This window comes from Crocodylus siamensis, chromosome 7 (assembly GCF_052110815.1).
Source record: "Crocodylus siamensis isolate JL-2025a chromosome 7, ASM5211081v1, whole genome shotgun sequence".
Taxonomy (NCBI): Eukaryota; Metazoa; Chordata; order Crocodylia; family Crocodylidae; genus Crocodylus; species Crocodylus siamensis.
In genome coordinates this window covers 17,023,618-17,043,383 of record NC_143401.1, presented here as the reverse complement: position 1 = coordinate 17,043,383, position 19,766 = coordinate 17,023,618, and the positions used below count along the sequence as shown (strand labels likewise).

The window sequence follows — 19,766 nt, the reverse complement described above, 5'->3', positions numbered from 1 at the left end:
CAATGGCATCTAATTTCGTGATTTAACTCACAAGAAACAGGAGCAGATGGGTGAGTCTGTGCTTCATAGATTTTAGGGGCTGGAAGGAACCTCACAAGGTCATTGGATCCATCCCCCCTGCACTTGGGCAGGAAAGACTGCTGGGGTCAGATGACCACAGCAAGGTGTGCATCAAGACTTTCTTAAAGATCTTCAGGGTAGGTGACCGTATCACCTCTGAGGGAATCTGTTCCAGACCCTTGGCACTCAAATCATAAAGAAGTCTCTCCTTTTGTTCAATCTGAAGCGATCTTCAAGCAGTTTGTGGCCATTGGTTCTTGTCTTCCCCAGGAGTGCCTTGTGAACAGATGCTCCCTCAGGTCCTGATGTGTGCCCCTTATATACTTATAGGCTGCCACCAAGTCCCCTCTAAGTCTTCTTTTCTCCAGGCTGAACAGTCCCATGTCTCTCAGCCTCTCTTCATATAACCTGCTCTCCAGACCTCTAATCATGTGCGTAGCCCTCCTGTGGACTCTCTCAAGCTTCTCCACATCCTTCCTGAAGTGCAGTGCCCAGAACTGGATGCAGTACTCCAGCTGCAGTCTCACCAAGGCCAAGAAGAGTGGGAGATTGACATCCTTACTCTTGCCTGAGATGCATCCGTAGATGCATGCCATTGTTTGAGTCATTCTGCCAGCTACAGCATCGCACTGGTGGATCATGTTCATTCTGTGGTCTACTATGACCCCCAGATCTCTCTCAGTTGTGGTGCTGGCAAGTGTAATAGACTTCATAGACTTCATAGACATTAGGGACTGGAAGGGACCTTGTGAGGTCATCAAGTCCAGCCCCCCACCATAGGCAGGAAGTCTGCTGGGGTCAAATAATCCCAGCAAGATAAACATCCAAACACCTTTTGAATGAATCCAGAGTAGGTGCTTGCACCACCTCTGGGGGGAGTCTTTTCCAGACCCTGGACACTCGGACTATAAATAAGTTTTTCTTTATGTCTAGTCTAAACCGGCCTTTCAGGAGTTTGTGGCCATTACACCTTGTTATCCCTTGCGGGCCCCTCGTGAACAACTGTTGTCCCAGGTCCTGGTGGATCCCCCTTATATACTTGTAGGCTGCCACTAAGTCCCCCCTGAGTCTTTTCCTCTCCAGGCTGAAGAGTCCCACATCCCTCAGCTTCTCTTCGTAAGGCTTGCTTTCTTGGCCTGTGATCATATGGTTGGCTCTCCTTTGGACTCTCTCAAGCTTATCCACATCCCTCCTGAAGTGGGGGGCACACAACTGGATGCAGCACTCCAGCTGTAGCCTCACTAAGGCCCAGCAGAGTGGGAGGAAGACGTCTCTGGTTTTGCTTGAGATGCAATGGTGGATGCATGCCAGTGCTGGCAACAGCATCACATTGGTAGCTCATGTTCACCCTCTGGTCAACCAAGACCCCTGAGTCTCTTTCGGTCATGGTGCTAGCAAGTGTAGCACTGCTGAGCCTATAAGTATGCTTCTGATTCTTCCTCCCAGGGTGGAGCACCCTGCCTGAATCCTTTCATGCTTACGGTGAGGCATAAGAGGAGTCAACTGACTCAAAATGTTTTCCCTTCGCTGTGGGATCATTGTCCATCATTATCATTATCACATCCTTGCTGCTCTACATGATCCTACTACCACACGCCCTGCAACTGAACAGCTGAGGAGGAGGAAGCACCGTGATCTTGTAGAGAGTGCTGGTTACGTTCTTAGTTTTCAGCTTAGTTTTTTACCTGAGGATGGGAAGAAAACATGGCCCACGTGGCAGCTTCCCATTTTCAGGCCTCTTTCTCCAGGTTCCAAAGAAGAGAAGGTGGGTGATGCAGAGCATCAGGAAAATAGTTGTTACTCCCAGAGGATCCATCACAGGGTGCATCAGTTATTTTGGAGTTTAGTCAGGAGTGGGTTTGCATGTCGGAAGGCAAGGTTTATACACTGTGGAATGCCAAAGCAGGTGCCAGCAGTTTGTCTAATAGCAGATGTCTGTTCTCCTGGATCGGTGAAGATTGACTTTTAACTAGCTAAGTTTGCTTAGTCCTATTGAACTAGGAATGAACTTCTCTGAACCTTTATCTGAAGAACAAATAGAGCATTTCTACACCTTTACTGCTCAGGCTATGTTGTGTGCTGCTGGGAGAGCATGCTGTGTTTGCTTGCTGTCTTGCTCTGGGTCTGCCAAATTCCAGAAGACTGTCATGTAGATGTAGCTAGAGTGGCAGCGAGCACATGCCAATAAGTCTGAGAGCAGCATTGGGACTATCCTTTGGTGAATGGTCAGCAACTGTTACCATATGTTTCATTTGACAATTGGTGCTTGTGGGGGGTGAGTGGAGTGGCACCAGAGCTGGGGAATTCCCACCACTTTGTGCCTTCACACTTGGATCCACATTGGATACAGTGCTGCCCCATCCTTTATTCAGAGGCATGGGCTGGTGCGGTTTCCAGCATGGGGGCATGGAAGACTACCCAGATTCAGTGTTCCCCTGTTTCTCCGTGCCCCAGCCCAGCCTTGCATGCTGGGCTTGCACTGACATGAGTGTCTGAGTGAGGCATGTGTTGACGGAGGCAGTGAGGGACACATGGACTCCCCAGGGAACGTGGTATCAATAGGCAACTTGTGTTTTGCTCAATAAAGTGGACCAGTTATGGCAAGATGTGTCTGACCACACCTAGTTCTCTTTGGTTTGTTGAGGTCCATTTCTACCCTGAGAGGCAGAAAGTTTAAAAGGCTGCAACAGCACTTCTCCAAGGTCTTTGCAGTGCTGCTCAACCTTTTGGTCTCATGGGCCACATAAACAGAGTGGAGCTGGTCCATGCACCAGAGTGGACCTTGTACTTCAGGATGGAGCTTGCCCACCTGAATCTGGACCATGCCACCCGTGCCCAGCTTCACATGCTGGAGATCAGGGCCTCAGGACCCCAAGCTGTCTCTGCCAGTCATGCATTCCAGGACTGGGGCCTGGGACCCTGTGCCACCTCTACATGGTGCTGCATTATGGGATCAGGCTCCAAGGCCCTGTGTCACCTCTGCCTGGCCCTGTGTGCCAGGATCAGGCTCTGTGCTGGATCTAGTGTGTCAGGATCAAAGCCCATGGAGCTCCCCAGGGACATTTGTAGAGCCCCACTGGCCAGATGACAAGGCACTGGGGCCTGGATCTGGCCCCTGGACTGGGTTTGAGCATGAGCACCCCTGCCCAAACCCACTCTTCCACACTGGATGAGTGCAAAGAGAGCACAGAGCTGAAATATTAAAGGCCACATTTTACTCTCACTGTCTCTTTGTACAGAAGGAATCTCTTTGTACCCTGACCTGATTTAATAGCCTGTTTCATCAGAAGTTGTGGTATAAAATGAAGCTCTTATTTGCAGCCAGGGAATCTTCCAGGCTTCTACTGATGCATAAAAGGATTAAAGTGCAAAGATTGTGTTGGCAAGCTCATTTGGATTCGAACTGGATTTTGCTGGCAGTTCTTAGGCTTATTAATTAATTACAAGGGAAAATTATGGATATTTAAAAGTTGGTGTTCAGATAAAATTCCCTTAGTACAAAACAGTAGTTGAACTGTGTAAAAGGGAGGGTTTTTAGGCAGTGTGTGAGACATGCAGCTCAATGACTGTTATCTGAGGTTTTTCCATTTTTCCTAACTGTGAGGTGTTATCAGAAATGCAGCTATAGAAAAGTCTTTGTTAGGATTTGTGGGTTAGTGCTGTATCACCAGCTGGAACCGCAGGCTGGATTCTCTATGGCCCTGCCCAGTTATGTGATTATTTCCACCTGCATGGATAAAACAAATTGTAACCCTTAATTGGTAACCCATCAGCTGAAGGTTTATTAACATTTGATGTGCGCCGTGCATGGAAAATGTTACTAAACTGGCATTGAAAAGCAGCAGTTAATAGGTCCCTCCTCATCTGGTGGAAATGGAAAATGTTGTTGTATAAGCATCCTGTTCAGTCTTAGCTCAGCTACTAAAAATCTTAAGAAAACAGTTGTCTTGTCCACCTCAAGTTGGAAAGAGCAAGTGTTTGCATTTCTAAATATGCATTTGAGGAATAGTAGCAGCTCTTGTCAGAAGTTAATGTGGGATATTAATAAGTATGAGTAGTAACTTAGCTGCTAATGCTGTAGTAATATGTCACAATAGCACTGACAAATAGGGGACATGCAGAATTGCAGCTATGGAGAGTGTAATCAGCTGAGCTGAATATAAAATATATTTTTTATCTATGCTCTGATTTCTTTCCCATAAGAAAAACAATCTGTACCTATTTACTGAAGTTGATTTTTTTAATTCCATGTTAAGATATGTACAGAAAACTATTTATCTCATATATAATTTATACATACATATCTACCTACACACACATACATATCTATATACATACACATACATACATACATACATGTATATATATATACATACACATATATGTGTATGTATGTATAGGTATCCAAATGATACAACATGTTAAGCCTAAAAATACATATGAATAGCTTTATATAGGGTAACTATTCTGACCCATGTTATAAGCATTTTGGCTTTTGGCTTTGCATGTTCCCTAGGGCAAACATGGGATTTTAGCTTGTACTTGAAAAGCCTGTTGCTTTGTCTGGGGATTTCATTCCAATTAGCTTAGGCAGTATGTGATGCATCTGTTATTATTTCTTATGCTGAGTTGCATATTAGATACAACTGAACCAATGGATACAAGCAAAATTAAATAGAGATGACCTCTGTGTTCCTTACCGAGGGACAACACAGAGCTGGTAAGGTTGGGGCATATTCATTAAGCCACTCAGTGCTGGGCTTATGTCAATTTCCTTGGGATCTGTGAGTGGTTTCAAGGTAAAGTTTTGCAGAATGGTGGTCAAGAATAAAAATATCTCCATGCGAGCCAGGCCCTCTCCCAGGCAGATCCGTTTTCCTGGAAGAGGAAACAGAAAAGAAAGAGAATGCATAGATGCTGATGTTTTTTCTTTCAGATTTATGGTTAACATTGCAGTAAAATCTCCAAATTAACGTTATAAGCCCAGAGCAAGTGATGGTACAAGTTGAGATATAAGTGTATTTTTTCCAGGATGCCGGGTGTTGTAAAAGTGATAGAGCGATTGAAGATGCCAGTCAGAAATGGTTTAACAGAAGTGAGCTTAGAAAATCAGCTGGCCCCTTTACCTGCCAGTGCTGGAGGAGGAGATGGATTGTAGGTTGAGTGAGAGCTCCTGCACTTCAAGCCAGCCAGTCCATATCAGTGGGGAGTGATGTGGCGATGAACTGAGTGGAGTGGGTGGGAGTGACGACATGTAGGAAAACATGCATAATGAGTAGGGCTGTGCAAAGCTTCTGTCCCGATTCAGTTTGGCAGAGATTCAGCCCGATTCAGCGGCTGAATCTCCAAATCCAAATCAAATCAGAGGACCCTTCAATCTCTCCAAATCAACTTGGAACCCTCCAACTTGATTTGGAGAGATTAGGAAAGATTTGGCAATTCAGGCATAGACACAGCTTTAAATGTTTTTTTCTGCATACCTCTAGGTAGCAGGGGCTCATGAATATTGCGATGCTGGGGCACACAGAGTGTCCCACAGAAGTGCGGGGGGGTCCCCAGCATACTCAGCAGCAGACCCAGAAGTGGACTAGAAGCACTTCTGGTCCACTTCTGGGTCCACTGAGGAGTGCGCAGGGCCCCCCCGCCCTGCACTCCTGGCCGGCTCAGTGACTGGTGCCTCCTGGGTGCAGGAGAGAACCCGGCGTACCCCTGAGGCTGACTGCCTCTGTGCAGTCCCTGGTGGACCCGGTCCACTTCCAGGTTCACCGCCAAGTATGTGGAGGGCCCCCCCGCACTCCTGAGAGACACTCCATGCATCCCAGCATTGCAGCATCCACAAGCCACGCTGGTACTTGGAGGTATGCAGAAAAAACTTTTAAAGCTGTGTCTATGTCCGAATCAGCATCGAATCTTCAGATTCGGATTCAGCCGAATTGAATCAGGGACAGTGATCTGAATCAACAGATCAAATCGCTGTCTCTGATTTAGGCCGAATCTAAATCCAAATCGAATAGGGTCCACTTCGACACCCCTAATCATGAGTACATATTATACATGTGGAAGAGAAAGGAAGAGTTGGGTTCTCCCTGTGCTCACAGCTGTTTCATAATGGTGTATGTACATTTGCTTTGGTAGATTTGCTTCTGACTTGCATACCTGGCCTGTTAGCAGACATGGCTTGTTGTTGGTCTACAAGGGTTTATCAGACTTGGTGGGAGAGACAGTTTATAGGGGACCAGGCTAATTACAAAACACAAGGGAGCGGGGCGTGTAGGTGAACTTGAGGAACAGCGGGAAAGGACCATGCTGGGTAAAGCACAGGGTCTAGAGCAGAGACAAATGACTTACCCAGTGGGAGAGGAGGTGCAGCAGCCAGGTAGATTCAAAGTAGGTTTGCTGTAGCACAGAAGTGATCTTAAAATAAGAGTTAGTGGGGCTAGAGAAGAAAGTCAGAGAGAAAAAAGAGGCTGATAACAGAAAATGAGGAATGTCACAAGATGACTTGAGATGTGGAGAAGGAAGCAAGGATGGAGCAGGTCAGGAGCAGAGGAGAGCAGTGGGAGACCTGGAAAAGTGTGAAGGGAGAAGTGCTAAGGTAGAAAAAGAAATGAGGAGATGCACTGTAGGTGGAACTTATGGGGACCACTGCCAGAGGTGTGTGTAAGGTGAAGGATGAGCTCATAGAAAGCAGCCTGAACCTCCAAATTCAAGGGTATTTCTGGAAGAATGTTTCCATGAGAGGTAACCCTGCAAAGGAAAAGCCTGCAGGTGAAATGGCTTGTTGAATGGAACCATTAAAAGCAGCATGAGGTGAAGATGGAGGGAGGAAAGTTGCATGATGCACGGGGAATTGCTGGAGGGAAGAGTTTCAGGAATAGGGGAACAGAAAGCTCTGTATGATAGTTCACAGCAAGAGTAGGATTCTGGAATAGGAACTGGAGAACTGCTGTATTTTGTCTGTTGGGAGGAAGTGGGGCTGTGAAATGTCCTACCTGAAAGGCTCTGTTGTTTTTTATGTTGATGCCGACAATTTATGGCAGGAGGTGGAAAATGAATTGTCTGAATTGGAAGAGGACATCTGTCAGTCTAATATGTGCAAAGTTCAGTCCCCAGCATGTGCTGGCAACCTAGAGAGTCCTAGGGTCCCTAGACAGTTTGTCTTACGTTAAGACAATGGGAAGTCTACGCAGCTAATATTACCTGTGCTGGTAGGTGGAGTTAGCTCAGGTCTGCCGGAACATGATATACTTGTACCTTTGATTTACTGTGTAGACAGACACTTTAACCTCATGACAATTTTATTTTTGCATGAATAAAATTATCTCCATTTCTGGAATTGTTTGAATGAGTCTGAGAATGAACAGCAAGAGTTTTCCCATGGCCGCACCGAGAAGGAAATTGAGAGGAGCCCCAATCACCATATTTTCTTGCATAGCCCATACACTCTGTTTTTGGAAGGCAGAATAGAAAAAAAGGTTTTTTTCCCCAGTCATGGGCAACTATGTGACAAAGTCCTCCTGGAGAGAGAGTCTAGGCGAGGCAGCACACTTCCTGGGCACTCTGTGAACCCCAGAGGACTTACTCTGTCACACATGGTTAGGCCCCAAACTCTTGCAAGGGCAGTAGCAAGACTTACTCTTTTAGTCTAAGTAGCTCCTATATGTAAATTTTTGTAAATAAAATGTTGTTTCCATACCACAAGCTTTATCTGGATACCACCAGCAGCTCACTTGCTGCTTCGGGCACTTGTCACAGTGTTCAGTTAATAGCTACCATTGTGAGATGGTTAATATGGGACACCACCACTTCGAGTACTGAGCCAGATGCAAGCAGCAGCCATTTTGGCAGCTGCATTGCATGAACAGCATCTCCTGGCCTGCATTTCCAGCCAGGAAAAATCAGCTTCCCTACTTAACACATACACCCCAATTTGGGGAGGGAGGGAGCTAATCTGGGGGGAAAAGTTGGGGGAAAGGTGTGTCTATATAAGATAATATGGGACTGGCAAAAAGGCAATGGAGCAAAGATGCCATCTCTTACCTGCAGAGAAGGGCATGAAGAAGCTGCTCTTCCTGAAAGTGCCATCTTCATTCAAGAAATGTCCTGGATTAAATTGTTCGGGATTTGGAAATTCGTTGCTGTCATGAAGGACAGAGCCCAGGAGGAGATAAACAGTGGTGCCCTGAATGAACAAGTGCAGAAGAGAGAGGGTCAAAGAATAGGGTGCTTGAATGACATGGTCCAGTTCTCTTCCAAAAATAGGGATGTGCCTTGCAGCATAGCCCCTTACATCTCCACAGTGTCCCTCTGCCACTGGCCTGGTAAGACTTGTCCTCACTGTGAAACACCTTACTGTTGGGGCAGTTGTCTGCACATCCAGTCTCATTGTTCTCTTGTTTACATCATCCTAATCCTGTGCTTCTTGTTTAGAGACCAGCTTCATGCCACATAATCCCTTTTCCTTCTTGGTGTTAACCACCTTGCATAAATTTGTAGATTATCGTGTCCATTTTAAAACATTTTTGGTATGGCTGAAGCCACAGCACACTTCTAAGGAAAAGACCTTTAAAATATGCAGAAATACTGGTAAATCTTTTCTCTTCCTGATCTTTTTCTGATGCTTTTCCCAGTGACATGCTTACAACAAAATGCTGTTTTGATCACAGCAGAAGAGTATGCAGAAATGATGCTGTTTTCTCTCACCATTGTTGGAATATATCGCTGAACGCAAGTTGCTGTATATTTTGTATTTATAATAGCCTCTTCAGGTAATTTACAGCATTTCTGTGTGTTAAGTTTTCCTCGCTTTCTGATTGTGTTTGGATTTTTCTTCCTGCATATATACACTGTATATTCTTCATACTTTGTTTGCTGCTCATATTTTAATCTCTCTAGGGCCCTTTGTATTATTTTTCTCTTGGATTGTGGAGCATGTAGCTTTCTTCCAATGACGTATCTTCTGTAAATGTCATTAGTGCTCACCTGAACTGAGGGAATGTGCCGGGATAGCAGTCCCCAGCACTGCCTTTGCCGGGGGGGAGGGATGGGAGGGGGAAAATCAGACCTGCCACAGCAGCAGCTGAACACACCATCGCCACAGCTACTGCAGCCCCGTGCATTGTGGCTGCGCAGGGCATGGTGTTGCCCTGCTACATCTCTGTTAGCACTCAGTTTACCAACTCAAGGCACCCAGATTCTTCCTGAAGACATTAAATAAGAATAAATGTAACATCAGCTTCCTGCAACCTGCAATTCCCAATAGAGAGCTTCAGGCCAGATTCTCAACATGGACTGAGGGTAATTACACCAATTAGAGTCCATCGAGAACTGTATAAAACTATTTGCGTTCTGGTTCCTGCATTATTGATGAAAATCACTGGAATAAAGAGGGCACTTATTGTGAATTTATTTTCTGCAAGGATTTAGCCATCCTGAGGAACAATGAGAACTGACCTTTGGGATGATGTATTGTCCAAATGGGGTGTCTTGGCTGACAGCATGGGGAAGCCCTAATGGAACGAGAGCAATGAACCGCTGGATCTCATGTACCACGGCATCCGTATAAGGCATCTGGCTTCGATCAGCCATGCATGGGCTCCTGATCCTGCCAATCACCTGGTCAATCTCTCTCTGAACTTTCTCTGCCATAGAATGAATCAGATTTAACAATAATGAAATAGAACAGCCCCCTCCAGTTTAATCCAGCTCTCTACTACTTTGTTTATAAAATCATGGCCTATGGACACTGGGAATATTTCTGAATTACCCAATTTATTGTCCAAATTGCACATATGGCAAAATACAAGTAATACAATGCCTGGAGATATTCTTACTCAGAATTGCCTAGGTTCAACATATAGTGCAGTGAAACATTGTATTGATTTGAAGTGGAAGTACCACAACGTGGAGAATTATGTAACTATTTACATGCCCACAAAATTTTGCACATAAAACGTATGACCATGCATAATTTCATAATTTAACTCAGGCAGGCTCTGTGCCTCCACCTCCATGAGGCTCCCAGCATGGGAGCTCCATGTCAAGGCACTGAGCACAGTGCCTTGCACCTGGACAGCTGGTGAGTGGGGAGGGAAGCTCCTGCCTGCAGGAACAGGGCGTTGGCATGGGGTTTGTGGGTTGGCATGGGCGGCTGTGTGGGTGGGTGTAAAATTTGTGAGTGGATGTGTCCCCATCTCTCCCCCCCTCCCCCTCCATGGTGCACAGCCCTTGCAGGTCCTCCCAGTGCTCATAACCGCAGCAGCACGTAGCTCTGGCTGTAGCGCCGGCTGAGTCCAAGGGGCTGCACATGGCAGCATGCAGCTGACCCGGCCTGCTGGCATGCACCTTTGTCTCAAACTGGGCTGGCTTCTTGCCAGCACATGGGACACATGGTACTGCTGGCAGGAGTCATGTACCATTGGGCTGGGCCAACTCCATGCCTCCACATGGGGCTTCCAGCACCGCAGAGGGAACCTGCACATGGAGGCATGGAGTTATCCTGGCTTAATGGTGCATGACTCCATGCCTCCACATACAGCTTCCCACTGGAGTGCTGGTATCCCCACGTGGAGGCATGAAGCCTGCAGGGCCTAATGGTACATGGCTCCCGCCTTCAGTGCCACAAGCCCCACATGTTGGCATGCAGCCAGGCTGGTCAGGTCTGGAGGCACACACCAGCAAGCTAGGCTAGGCCAAGTCAGCTCTGTGCCACCATGTGCAGCCCCGGGGACTCAGCACATAATTTTGAATTTTCTGTGCTTATTTTCCTGGGGTGTAAAGTATTCGTGTCCCAGAATCTCTGGTGCACGGCTGGTACAGCCCAGGGAACTAAGAGACCACCTGAGGGTCAAAGATTGAGAATCAGGATATCACTGGGACTTTGGCCTCATTGACAAAGAGTAAGGGAAAAGAAATGTCAGGCTTAGGAAGAAGAGTAGCTGGAGAGGGTAGTGGTTCTGGGCAAGAGTCTCTCACAAGGGGTATGTGGCAATTGTACCTAGTATGTCTGGGTATTTCAGGAGAATCAGGAGTCCATATCTCAGAGTGGTGCTGGTCGTCTCTGTTCCCCCGGTGAATAAGTCTAGTGTCGTAATTACAAAGTTTCCTGCATGGAATTCAGTCTTGCCATTGTGTTTCTCCTAGGAAGTGGTTTGGTATGATTATTTACTAAACATTCCCATACAGGCCCACTGTTTTTATCAAATGTTGTTCTCTGGAGTAATGTACAAAATCCTCCGTGTACTGAGCCATTACTAGAGAACTGACTTTTTCAAATAGCAATGTACACAGCACTAGCTTTTTTATCTCTTCTTTACCACTTTCCTGTTTTGTTTTGTTGTTTATACATCTACAATATACGTAAATATTCTCCTAATGTTATTTTATGTGAACACACGCTTCATTTGTCACACAGAAATTATGTGACTAAACCCTGGAAGGAAGTGGGCTCCCTCACTGTATACTGCTAACCAGGAGAAGAACGAGCAAGTGTGAAATTCTGGAATATTCTCTTAAGAGGAATGGAAGCAAACTCTTGAAATAAGGTTAACAGAATAACACTTGCTTTTTTTAACAGTAATGCTTGTGAATTTGTTATACTTATTCCACACGCTGACTTCAGTGGATCTGTCCAAAGATCACCCAATATCTGGTGACATAATGTGTTCTGTGCAAACACTAAATATTAGTGTTGGAGATTTTTATGCCACCTTGTTACCTGTTCCATCTTGATGAGGAAGCAGTCAATAAAATCCCGTGGGGATGTGGGATCTAGGGTTTCCTCGTGTTTCTTCAATTCCTCCGAGACAAATTCTTTTATAGCAGCAAAGTTTATGTCTATCTGGTTGTGAGGTCCAGGGAAGACATCCATGAGAGATGGGAACAGCTGGTAGAGCTAGAAGGAATAAAAGGGAAACAACATCTTTGCTACAGAATACTCTTGCTTATAGGGATTGGAGGAGTTTCATTTGTCTATGGAAAGTCCCAATGGCCAGATTGCTATTAATACCTGTCCCCATTGAGAGTTCAGAAGATGGACATTGTCATTCATTTTATTTATCAGGGTGAAAAACTTCTTATCGTCATAGCCATATCGTTTTCCAAATACAATGGAGCAGATGACATTGGAGACAGCACAGCTCAGCAGGAAGGTGGGGTCAAAGGGCATCTCTGGAAGATTGAAAATTTTGTCATGAATGAAAAAATCCACAAACTTCACTTCAATATTGTTTTTTTTTAGATGCAACCTAATAACTATTAGCAGGAAGCCACAGAGGAATCTGAAGGAATTAATGTGGCTGTTGATTGTGGGACTTCTGCTTCATTAGTTGCTGGAGCTGGAAGCTGTCTGGTGAATAAATCATGAAACTGCAGAAAGAGAGAGATGATGATCTCTTGGCAGCTATTAAATGTCACCAGGAAGATGAAAATTCTGCCTCCAATATACAGTTCCCATGTGATGCTAACAAGTCACGTGAAATAGTTTTCCTAGGTAGGCACTCTGCACCTTGTTTTCTGGGTACCTACTTGCAGGAGTGCTGAGCAGCAACAAGGGTCAAAGGGAGCTCTGTTCTGAACACAGAGGATAAGACAAAATGAGAGGCATGCTGTAAAATCAGGCACTGAGCAAGCATCTGTAACTGAACATCTGGAAGTAACTGATTGGCAGTTTAGTCTTTCTCTTTCTCTAGCTCCCACTGTACAAAATGGCAGTAGTACCATCTTACTTCTTCAGGGTGTATTGAAGATATAGTTATCAATGTGTATTAAAATAGTAGTGCATTATAATGAATGTGGAAAACCCCATGAGGAAGTTTAATAGTTCTTTGGTTCATGTAGCATTTGGATGTTGTATAGTCAGTAACGCACAATACCTAAAATAATGAGGACTGGAGGAAATACTAACTGCCTTTTGGCAGACTGCATAGAGTGCCTGCCATTTTAAGGGAAGAAGCAGTCAGTGTAGCAGCTAGCAGAGGGGGCTGGAGCTGATTATGGGGTCATCTGACCCAGGGTACTTGCAGGTGATGGCTAGGACTGATTGAAGGGAGCCATCTGACTCAGGAGGAGGGCTGAGCTTTAGGCAGATATAAGCCCAGTCTTGGAACAAAGCTGGCGTAAGAACTTGGAGCCTGCTACGAGAACACCACCTCAGCAGGATGGCTGCACTCTAGAAGGTCAACATGAAAGATAATATCTAAATCGGTTTGGAGGTTTGGGAAGGAATTAAAGGGGTCGAGGATGTTCCTAGGGAACCAAGGAGCGGTCCAGGGCCCAGAAAGAGGGATCAAGTGTATGGAAACTATTGTTGGAATCTGTGTGAGCCCAGAGAAAGGGGCCAAGCCTGGGACCTACTGTAGGGTCCAGGTAATCCCAGAGAGAGGGGCCAAGTGTGTGGGACCTGTTAAGGGGTCTGAGGCCTAGAGAGAGGCCAAGAGTGTGAGACCTGATGAGGGGTCTGGAGCCTACTGAGAGGCTGAGTATGGGAGCCCAGAGAAACAAGGGGTGGAGAGAGCTGGGGCCAGAGGGGCCAGAGGTGAAACTGGACTGGGGCCAGGGGACCACAGGTCTGTAGTTTAAGAGGATCAAGGAATGGGGCTGGAAGCCCATGGCCCAGGAGGGGTGTGTAACATCAGAATTGCTAGAGCAGGGTAGCCTAGAGGTGGGTCTTCCGTATGACCAAAAACTTCATCCTACTGAGGTTTGCAGTCACAGTGGTGGGGCTGCTTGTGGTGGGGTAGCTCCTAGAAAGTGCCACTGGTGGCAAACCCCAGGGAGGGTGAGTATGAGGCACTTGAAAACCCCATCCCCCAATGCTTTGTGGGTCACCCGTGGGCAAGGAAAGGCTAGGGGAACACTAGGAGATAAAAGCACTGAAGGAGGTTTCTAGCAGTCCTAGGGTCTGAGAGGGGGCTAGGTAGAGGGACTGCAGCTGGGGCAGTTACCAGCAGGGCCTGAGATGACTTAGCTTGCCGAAGGGAGTTTGTTAGTAGAGCAAGCAGACCCATGGGTGTGTGCGGGCTGGCAGCCAGGGATTGACACATGGGGTCTCAACTGACTTGGGGGGGCCAGTGCCCAAAAGGGGTCAAAAAGTCCAGGAGAGACCACTGCAGAGACTGCCATAGCCTGGAGATCTCAGATGACCCAAGATGGGGCCAGGGCCTTGGAATAGAAACACTGAAGGTCCATATATGGCTATAGCCTGGGAGGAAGGGGATCAAGGAGACTGCAGCCCAATATGAGAGGGCTGGGGCACACGACTCTCCTGGGGCACAGGAGAGGCTGAAGGAACTGGGCTTATTTAGTTTGGGGAAGAGAAGACAGAGTGGATTTAATAACAGCCTTTAGGTACCCGAATGGGGGTTTGAAAGAGGATGGAGCTGGACTGTTCTCAGTGGTGGTGGATGACAGAACAAGGAGCAATGGTCTCAAGCTGCAGCAAGGGTAGTTTAGGTTAGATATTAGGAAAAATTTTCTCACCAGGAGAGTAGTAAAACACTAGAACAGGTTACCCAGACGGGTGGTGGAATCTCCATCCTTGGTGGTTTTCAAGACCCGACAAGAGAAAGGTGCCCCATACTCACCCAGGGAAGGTGAGTATGGGGCACCTGAAAACTCCAGCCAAAGCTTTGGCTGGCAGTGTGGGAGCCCAGAGCTTTGGCTGGGATGATCTAGTTGGGGATGGTCCTGATTTGAGCAGAGGGTTGGACTAGATGACCTCCTGAGGTCCCTTCCAACCCTAGTTTTCTACAATTCTATGATGATGCCTAAGGTGGTGCCATTCAAGTTGGGGCTGGCAGGGGATGTCCAAAGAAGAAACTGAGTACAGGAGCCCCAAGGCAGAGAGTGAGCCCAGCAGGGAGAAAAGGAGCCTGGGGCTGAAAGAGAGGCCCAGCAGGGAGAACTTGAGGCTAGAGCAAGAGTAGGATGAGAAGGGTCTACAGGCCCAGTGAGGAGCCAGGGAAAGAGTGGGATCAGAAGGGTCCAGAGGTCCAGCTGAGAAAAGAATGGGACCAGAAGGGTCAGAGGCCTAGAAAGGCACTAGAGAAGTGGAACCAGAAGGGTCCAGGGGCCCAGAAATGGGCCAGGAAAGTGTGGGACCAGAAGGGTCTAGGGAGAGACCAAAGGGATCTAGTAGCTCAGAGAAGGGCAGGTGAGAGATCAGGGAGCCTAACAGCCCAGGGAAGGGCTGAGTGAAAGACCAAGGGTTCTGGCAGCCCACAGAGGGGCTGAGGGAAAGACCAAGAGACCTTAGGCCCACAGAGGTTTTGTGTGTATAATGAGACTCTGAGGACATCAATGAGGATGACATCTGCAAGACTTGGGGCATGGTATAGGAGCAGATCAGAGGCACACAATTGGGCTTGGAGCACAGGCAGCTGGTAGTCATTCAGTTAAGACCAGGAGAGCCTCCTGTATTTTAATGGAAATTTACACCAAGACCTAGCAGGCAAGGAGGGTGGACTGCCCATAGACCAGGGTAAAAGTAAACTTTTTTGGTCTTCAGGGGCTTTATGGCCACCGCTGGAGATGGTACCCTGTGACATACCTATCAATACAGTGAGTACCATGTAGCTGGTGCATTTCATAACTCAGTGGTCCCTTAGAAAAAGGATAGTACTTAAACATGAAATTAAAGTCTGTTTTCTTATGCATACGCTCTCGCTCCCAACCATTCCTAACTCCTGAGCACGTGACTATGCACACTTAACATTCTCTCGATGTAGCTTTGACAATGTAATAAAATTAAAACTCACTCTGGGTGCTGCTGAGCTTCTCCACCAGACACTGGGCTTCTTCCTGGATCCGTTCCTCAATGCTTTTCTTCCCCATCCCAAAATTCCTCAGGGTGGTAAGAACAAATCGACGGAGCTGCTTCCACTGCTCCCCATTGCTGAAAATAACCCCTGGGAAGGGAAGGAGGAGAGGAAATGACCCAGGACACAGGGCTGGAGATGAGATTAAACTAATTTGCAAACCTGCGTCCCCTTAAATGGCATCCCTCAACACTGATGCATCTAATACCTTAATGTGAATCAGAGAATTAAGACTCTCACTTCTCTGAAACCCAATTATATGAACACCCATATTATATGAACTCCCAGCCTGGGCACCAAGAATACAAAAAAGAAAATCCCTTTGTATGTATGGACAGTAGGCAAATAGGGAACTATTCGATTCGGATTCAGTTGAATCGGATGCCAGAGATTCGATTCGGAGATTCGAATCATTTTTCCGATTTGATTCAGCCAAATCACTTCGGAAGATTCCGAGATTTGGCCATAGAATATAATGGGGAATCAATGAAATATCTATAAGTTTGTTGTTTTTTGGCTGATTTAGATGCAACTTGCAGGGGTGATAGCCTCTGCTGAAGGGCATGAAGCCTGCCCTATTTCAAGTTGATAGGTGCAGTGGTTTCTGGGAAACTGCACCTCAAAGTTCTGAAAGCAAAACTCATGTTACATGTGTGTTTAGCCATAGTGGGGTGAAAACTGAAAGGATAGTAGCTCTTGCTGAGGCCACAAAGCCTGCCAAGTTTCAAGGAGATCGGTGCAGGGGTTTCTGGGAAAATGCACCTCAAACTGCTGACAAATAAAACTCATCACATAGGTGACACTGTGTGTGTGTTAAGGCTACCACCCCTGCAGTTTTCACCCTACTGTGGCTTAACACACACACGTGACACAAGTTTTGCTCTAATTTATCTGAATCATCTCCGAATCTGAATTGTGATCCGAAGCGTTGCACAGCCCTACTGCACAGGTATATGCATGCATGTATTTTTTCTGTACTAGGTACTGCAGTAATATTTCTTACCAGTCCTGTGTGGTTCTTGATTTTACATTCCTCTTTCCTTCTGCTGCTATGCTATATTTAAATGCTTATTTGAGCGATTAATTCTAATTAGAATACTCCAGCATGCCACAGCATCCCATGTATTGTCTCGCGTTTCAAAATGGTGGTGGTGGCGCTTTAACTGAAACTGGTCAAACAAGCTTTAGTTAAAGCGCCCCCATGGACATTTTGAAACATGGGACACTTAATACATGTGACACTGCAGCAGTTTAATTAGAGAGGTTGTATGGGAGCCACCCTAATTAAAACACCGTTACCCATTCTGGAGCATGTGTATAGACACCCATACATTCCAGAATTGCAATGCATAAATTCCAGCTTTAAGCAGTTGCCAAAGCCTGGAGACAGCTCAGCTTAAGTGCTGACTAAATGGTGAGATGGCTAAACTCATTATGTGTTTCCCTGCTTGACCTGACATTTAGGAATGCCAGCAACTAGGTTCCTAGATCCTTTCTAAGCCTTCTCCTGCTTCAGAAACAAGGCAGAGTGGTACTGAAGTCTCCTGAGTGGCCTGATCCAGCTGACTGCAACCAATAGGTTGTTATATAAAAGCTGAGCACTGTTGGTGTCAGTAACACCATCACTTCCTCCATTTTAAAACAACATGCCCCTTCTTTGAAAGAGTGGATGTGGATACTAGCCCTCAGGAACAGACTCCATCACCAGGTTGTCTCTTGGTTGTCTCACACTAAGCAGTTCTGTGCTTGGCTTGTGGGTTTTTTGGATCCTATTTTGAGTCCCCTTACTCTCCCCACACCCTGTTAAAGCCACAGAGTCCTTGATCCTAAAATCTAACCCTTCAACTGTGAGGTCTTCGGGGCATGGTCTGTCCCTCCCATGAGCTCCACTCTTGAAATAATACCTAATCCTTGGAAAAGCTTGTCAACAATGGGCACGCTTCCTCTGGAAATGAACTCATCTCCACGATCAATCAATGCCTCTTTCACAGCCTGGTACCCATGCAGCATCACAACACGTTCAGAGCCGAAGTACAGTGTGAACACTGGCCCATATTTCTCACGTAGCTGTAAAAATACAACCAGGCAACATGGAAGAGATTTTACTTCTGGCAGGAGCTTTGTGAAACACAAGGAGATCCTAAGCAGTCAGTGGGACTTACAAGATAGACCTGAGATGTACTGGACCTAGGAAGGCTGGTTAGTATTTCCTCACTCTGTCAATGACCTGCTGGGTGACCTTGAGCTATTTACATCAAAGAAGGGGGCCTTTAGTATGGTAACTAGGCAATATCTAAAGGGTTTGTTCAGTCCTTCATTAGGCAGACTCCCACTGAAATCAATGGAAGTTGACCCTTTGCCTTCACAGATTCAGCAACAATACCTGAAAGGCCTGAATCCTTTCATGATGATGGTGATACATAAAAGCAGTCAAGTGACTCAAAACATTTTCCTTTCACTGTGGGATCATTGCCCATCACTGTGGGCCCATCCTTGCCCATCAACTCCTACTACCAGCCCCTGCAACTGAACAGCTGAGAAGGATGATGCAGACATACCTTGTTAAGGGTTCTGGACAGGTCCTTGGTTTTCAGCTGCAGTGCATTCCCGAGGATGGGAAGAGACCATGGCCCAGGTGGCAGCTTCCCATTTCCAGGTCTCTTTCTCCAGGTTGCTAAGAAGAGAAAGCTAAAGATACAGAGCACCAGCAAAACAGTTATTGCTCCCAGAGGATCCATCAAAGGGTGCAGCAGTTATTTTGGAGTTTAACGAGTGGATTTACATGTCAAAATGCAAGGTTTATATACTGTGCAATGCCAATGCAGGTGCCAGCAGTTTATCCAATAGCAGATGCGTATTCTCCTGGATCGATGAAGATTAACATTTAACTAGCTGAGTTTGCTTAGTAATATTGAACTAGGAATGAACTTCTCTGAACTTTTATCTGAAGAAACCATAGGCATTTCCATGCCCCCTGCACTGCTCAGGCTAAGTTGTGTGCTGCTGGGGAAGCATGCTCTGTCTGCTTGCTGACTTGCTCTGGGTCTGCCAGATCCCAGAAGAATGTAATGTATGGTGTAGCTAGAGTGGCACATGCCAGTCAGCCTGAAAGCAGCATTGGAACTAACCTTTGGTGCATGGTCAGCAATTGTTAGCTTATTTTTCTTTTCACAGCTGCTGATTGTAGCAAGTGAGTGGATAAGTCATGTTGTCACAGTGATGTTCTCCAGCACAGTCTGAAGCACTGTAGACATGGCAATTACGCTTCCCAAGGACAATGAGAATTTTCCTGCACAAAGTCAAGGTTTATGTCATGACCTACTAGGGAAATGTCCTCTCCATAAACCCTGTTTATTGAAATGTCCTTGCTATGCCTGGATTTTTACATGAATAGAGTCAGATCCTGCCTGCTTTCGCTGTGCTTGTTCGTTTTTGAAGTCCTGCTGAAATCACATTGGACAGTGCTATGTGGCAAACTTACCATGAACCACAATGGCCTCAGGCCCAGTGTGCTGCTGCCTCTTGAACTGGAAGCAGAGAAGTGATACCCAGGCAGTGCTTTGTGCATGCTACATGGCACTGCTGATTGAGGGCATGTCTATCTTGCCTTTGCCAGTGCTAGAAGGACCACCAGGAAAACACACCTTGCCTTCTCACTCCCCCTCTGCTGGAACAGTAAATGCCCGAACAAAGCAATTTATCTTCCATTTGAGTGATACTGGGTCCATGCCACCAAGCCTATGAAAACCTGACAGAAGCACTGGTCATGTCCTGGGTATGTGCCTGACAGCACCTACATTTACATTTTTTTGGCATTTGACACAGAAATTGGGAGCAAGTGGGTAGAGCCTGTTTCCCTGTGGGTGTGGCCTAACACAGTTGGAGGGGGGT

General features: G+C 46.3%; 1 protein-coding gene across 1 annotated transcript; it reads right to left on the bottom strand.

The window, feature by feature from the left end:
* Nucleotides 1-4,556: 4,556 nt before the first annotated feature.
* LOC149859529 (cytochrome P450 2C18-like) lies at nt 4,557-18,633 on the bottom strand. The gene is made up of 9 exons (XM_090056696.1): nt 18,434-18,633; nt 17,780-17,942; nt 15,816-15,965; nt 12,068-12,228; nt 11,777-11,953; nt 11,057-11,198; nt 9,514-9,701; nt 8,101-8,242; nt 4,557-4,938 (listed from the first exon to the last, which is right to left on the bottom strand). Exons 1-9 carry the CDS (start codon nt 18,611-18,613, stop codon nt 4,757-4,759), a joined length of 1,485 nt encoding a protein of 494 aa, XP_089912822.1. The 5' UTR covers nt 18,614-18,633; the 3' UTR covers nt 4,557-4,756.
* Between the last annotated feature and the right edge of the window lie 1,133 nt (nt 18,634-19,766).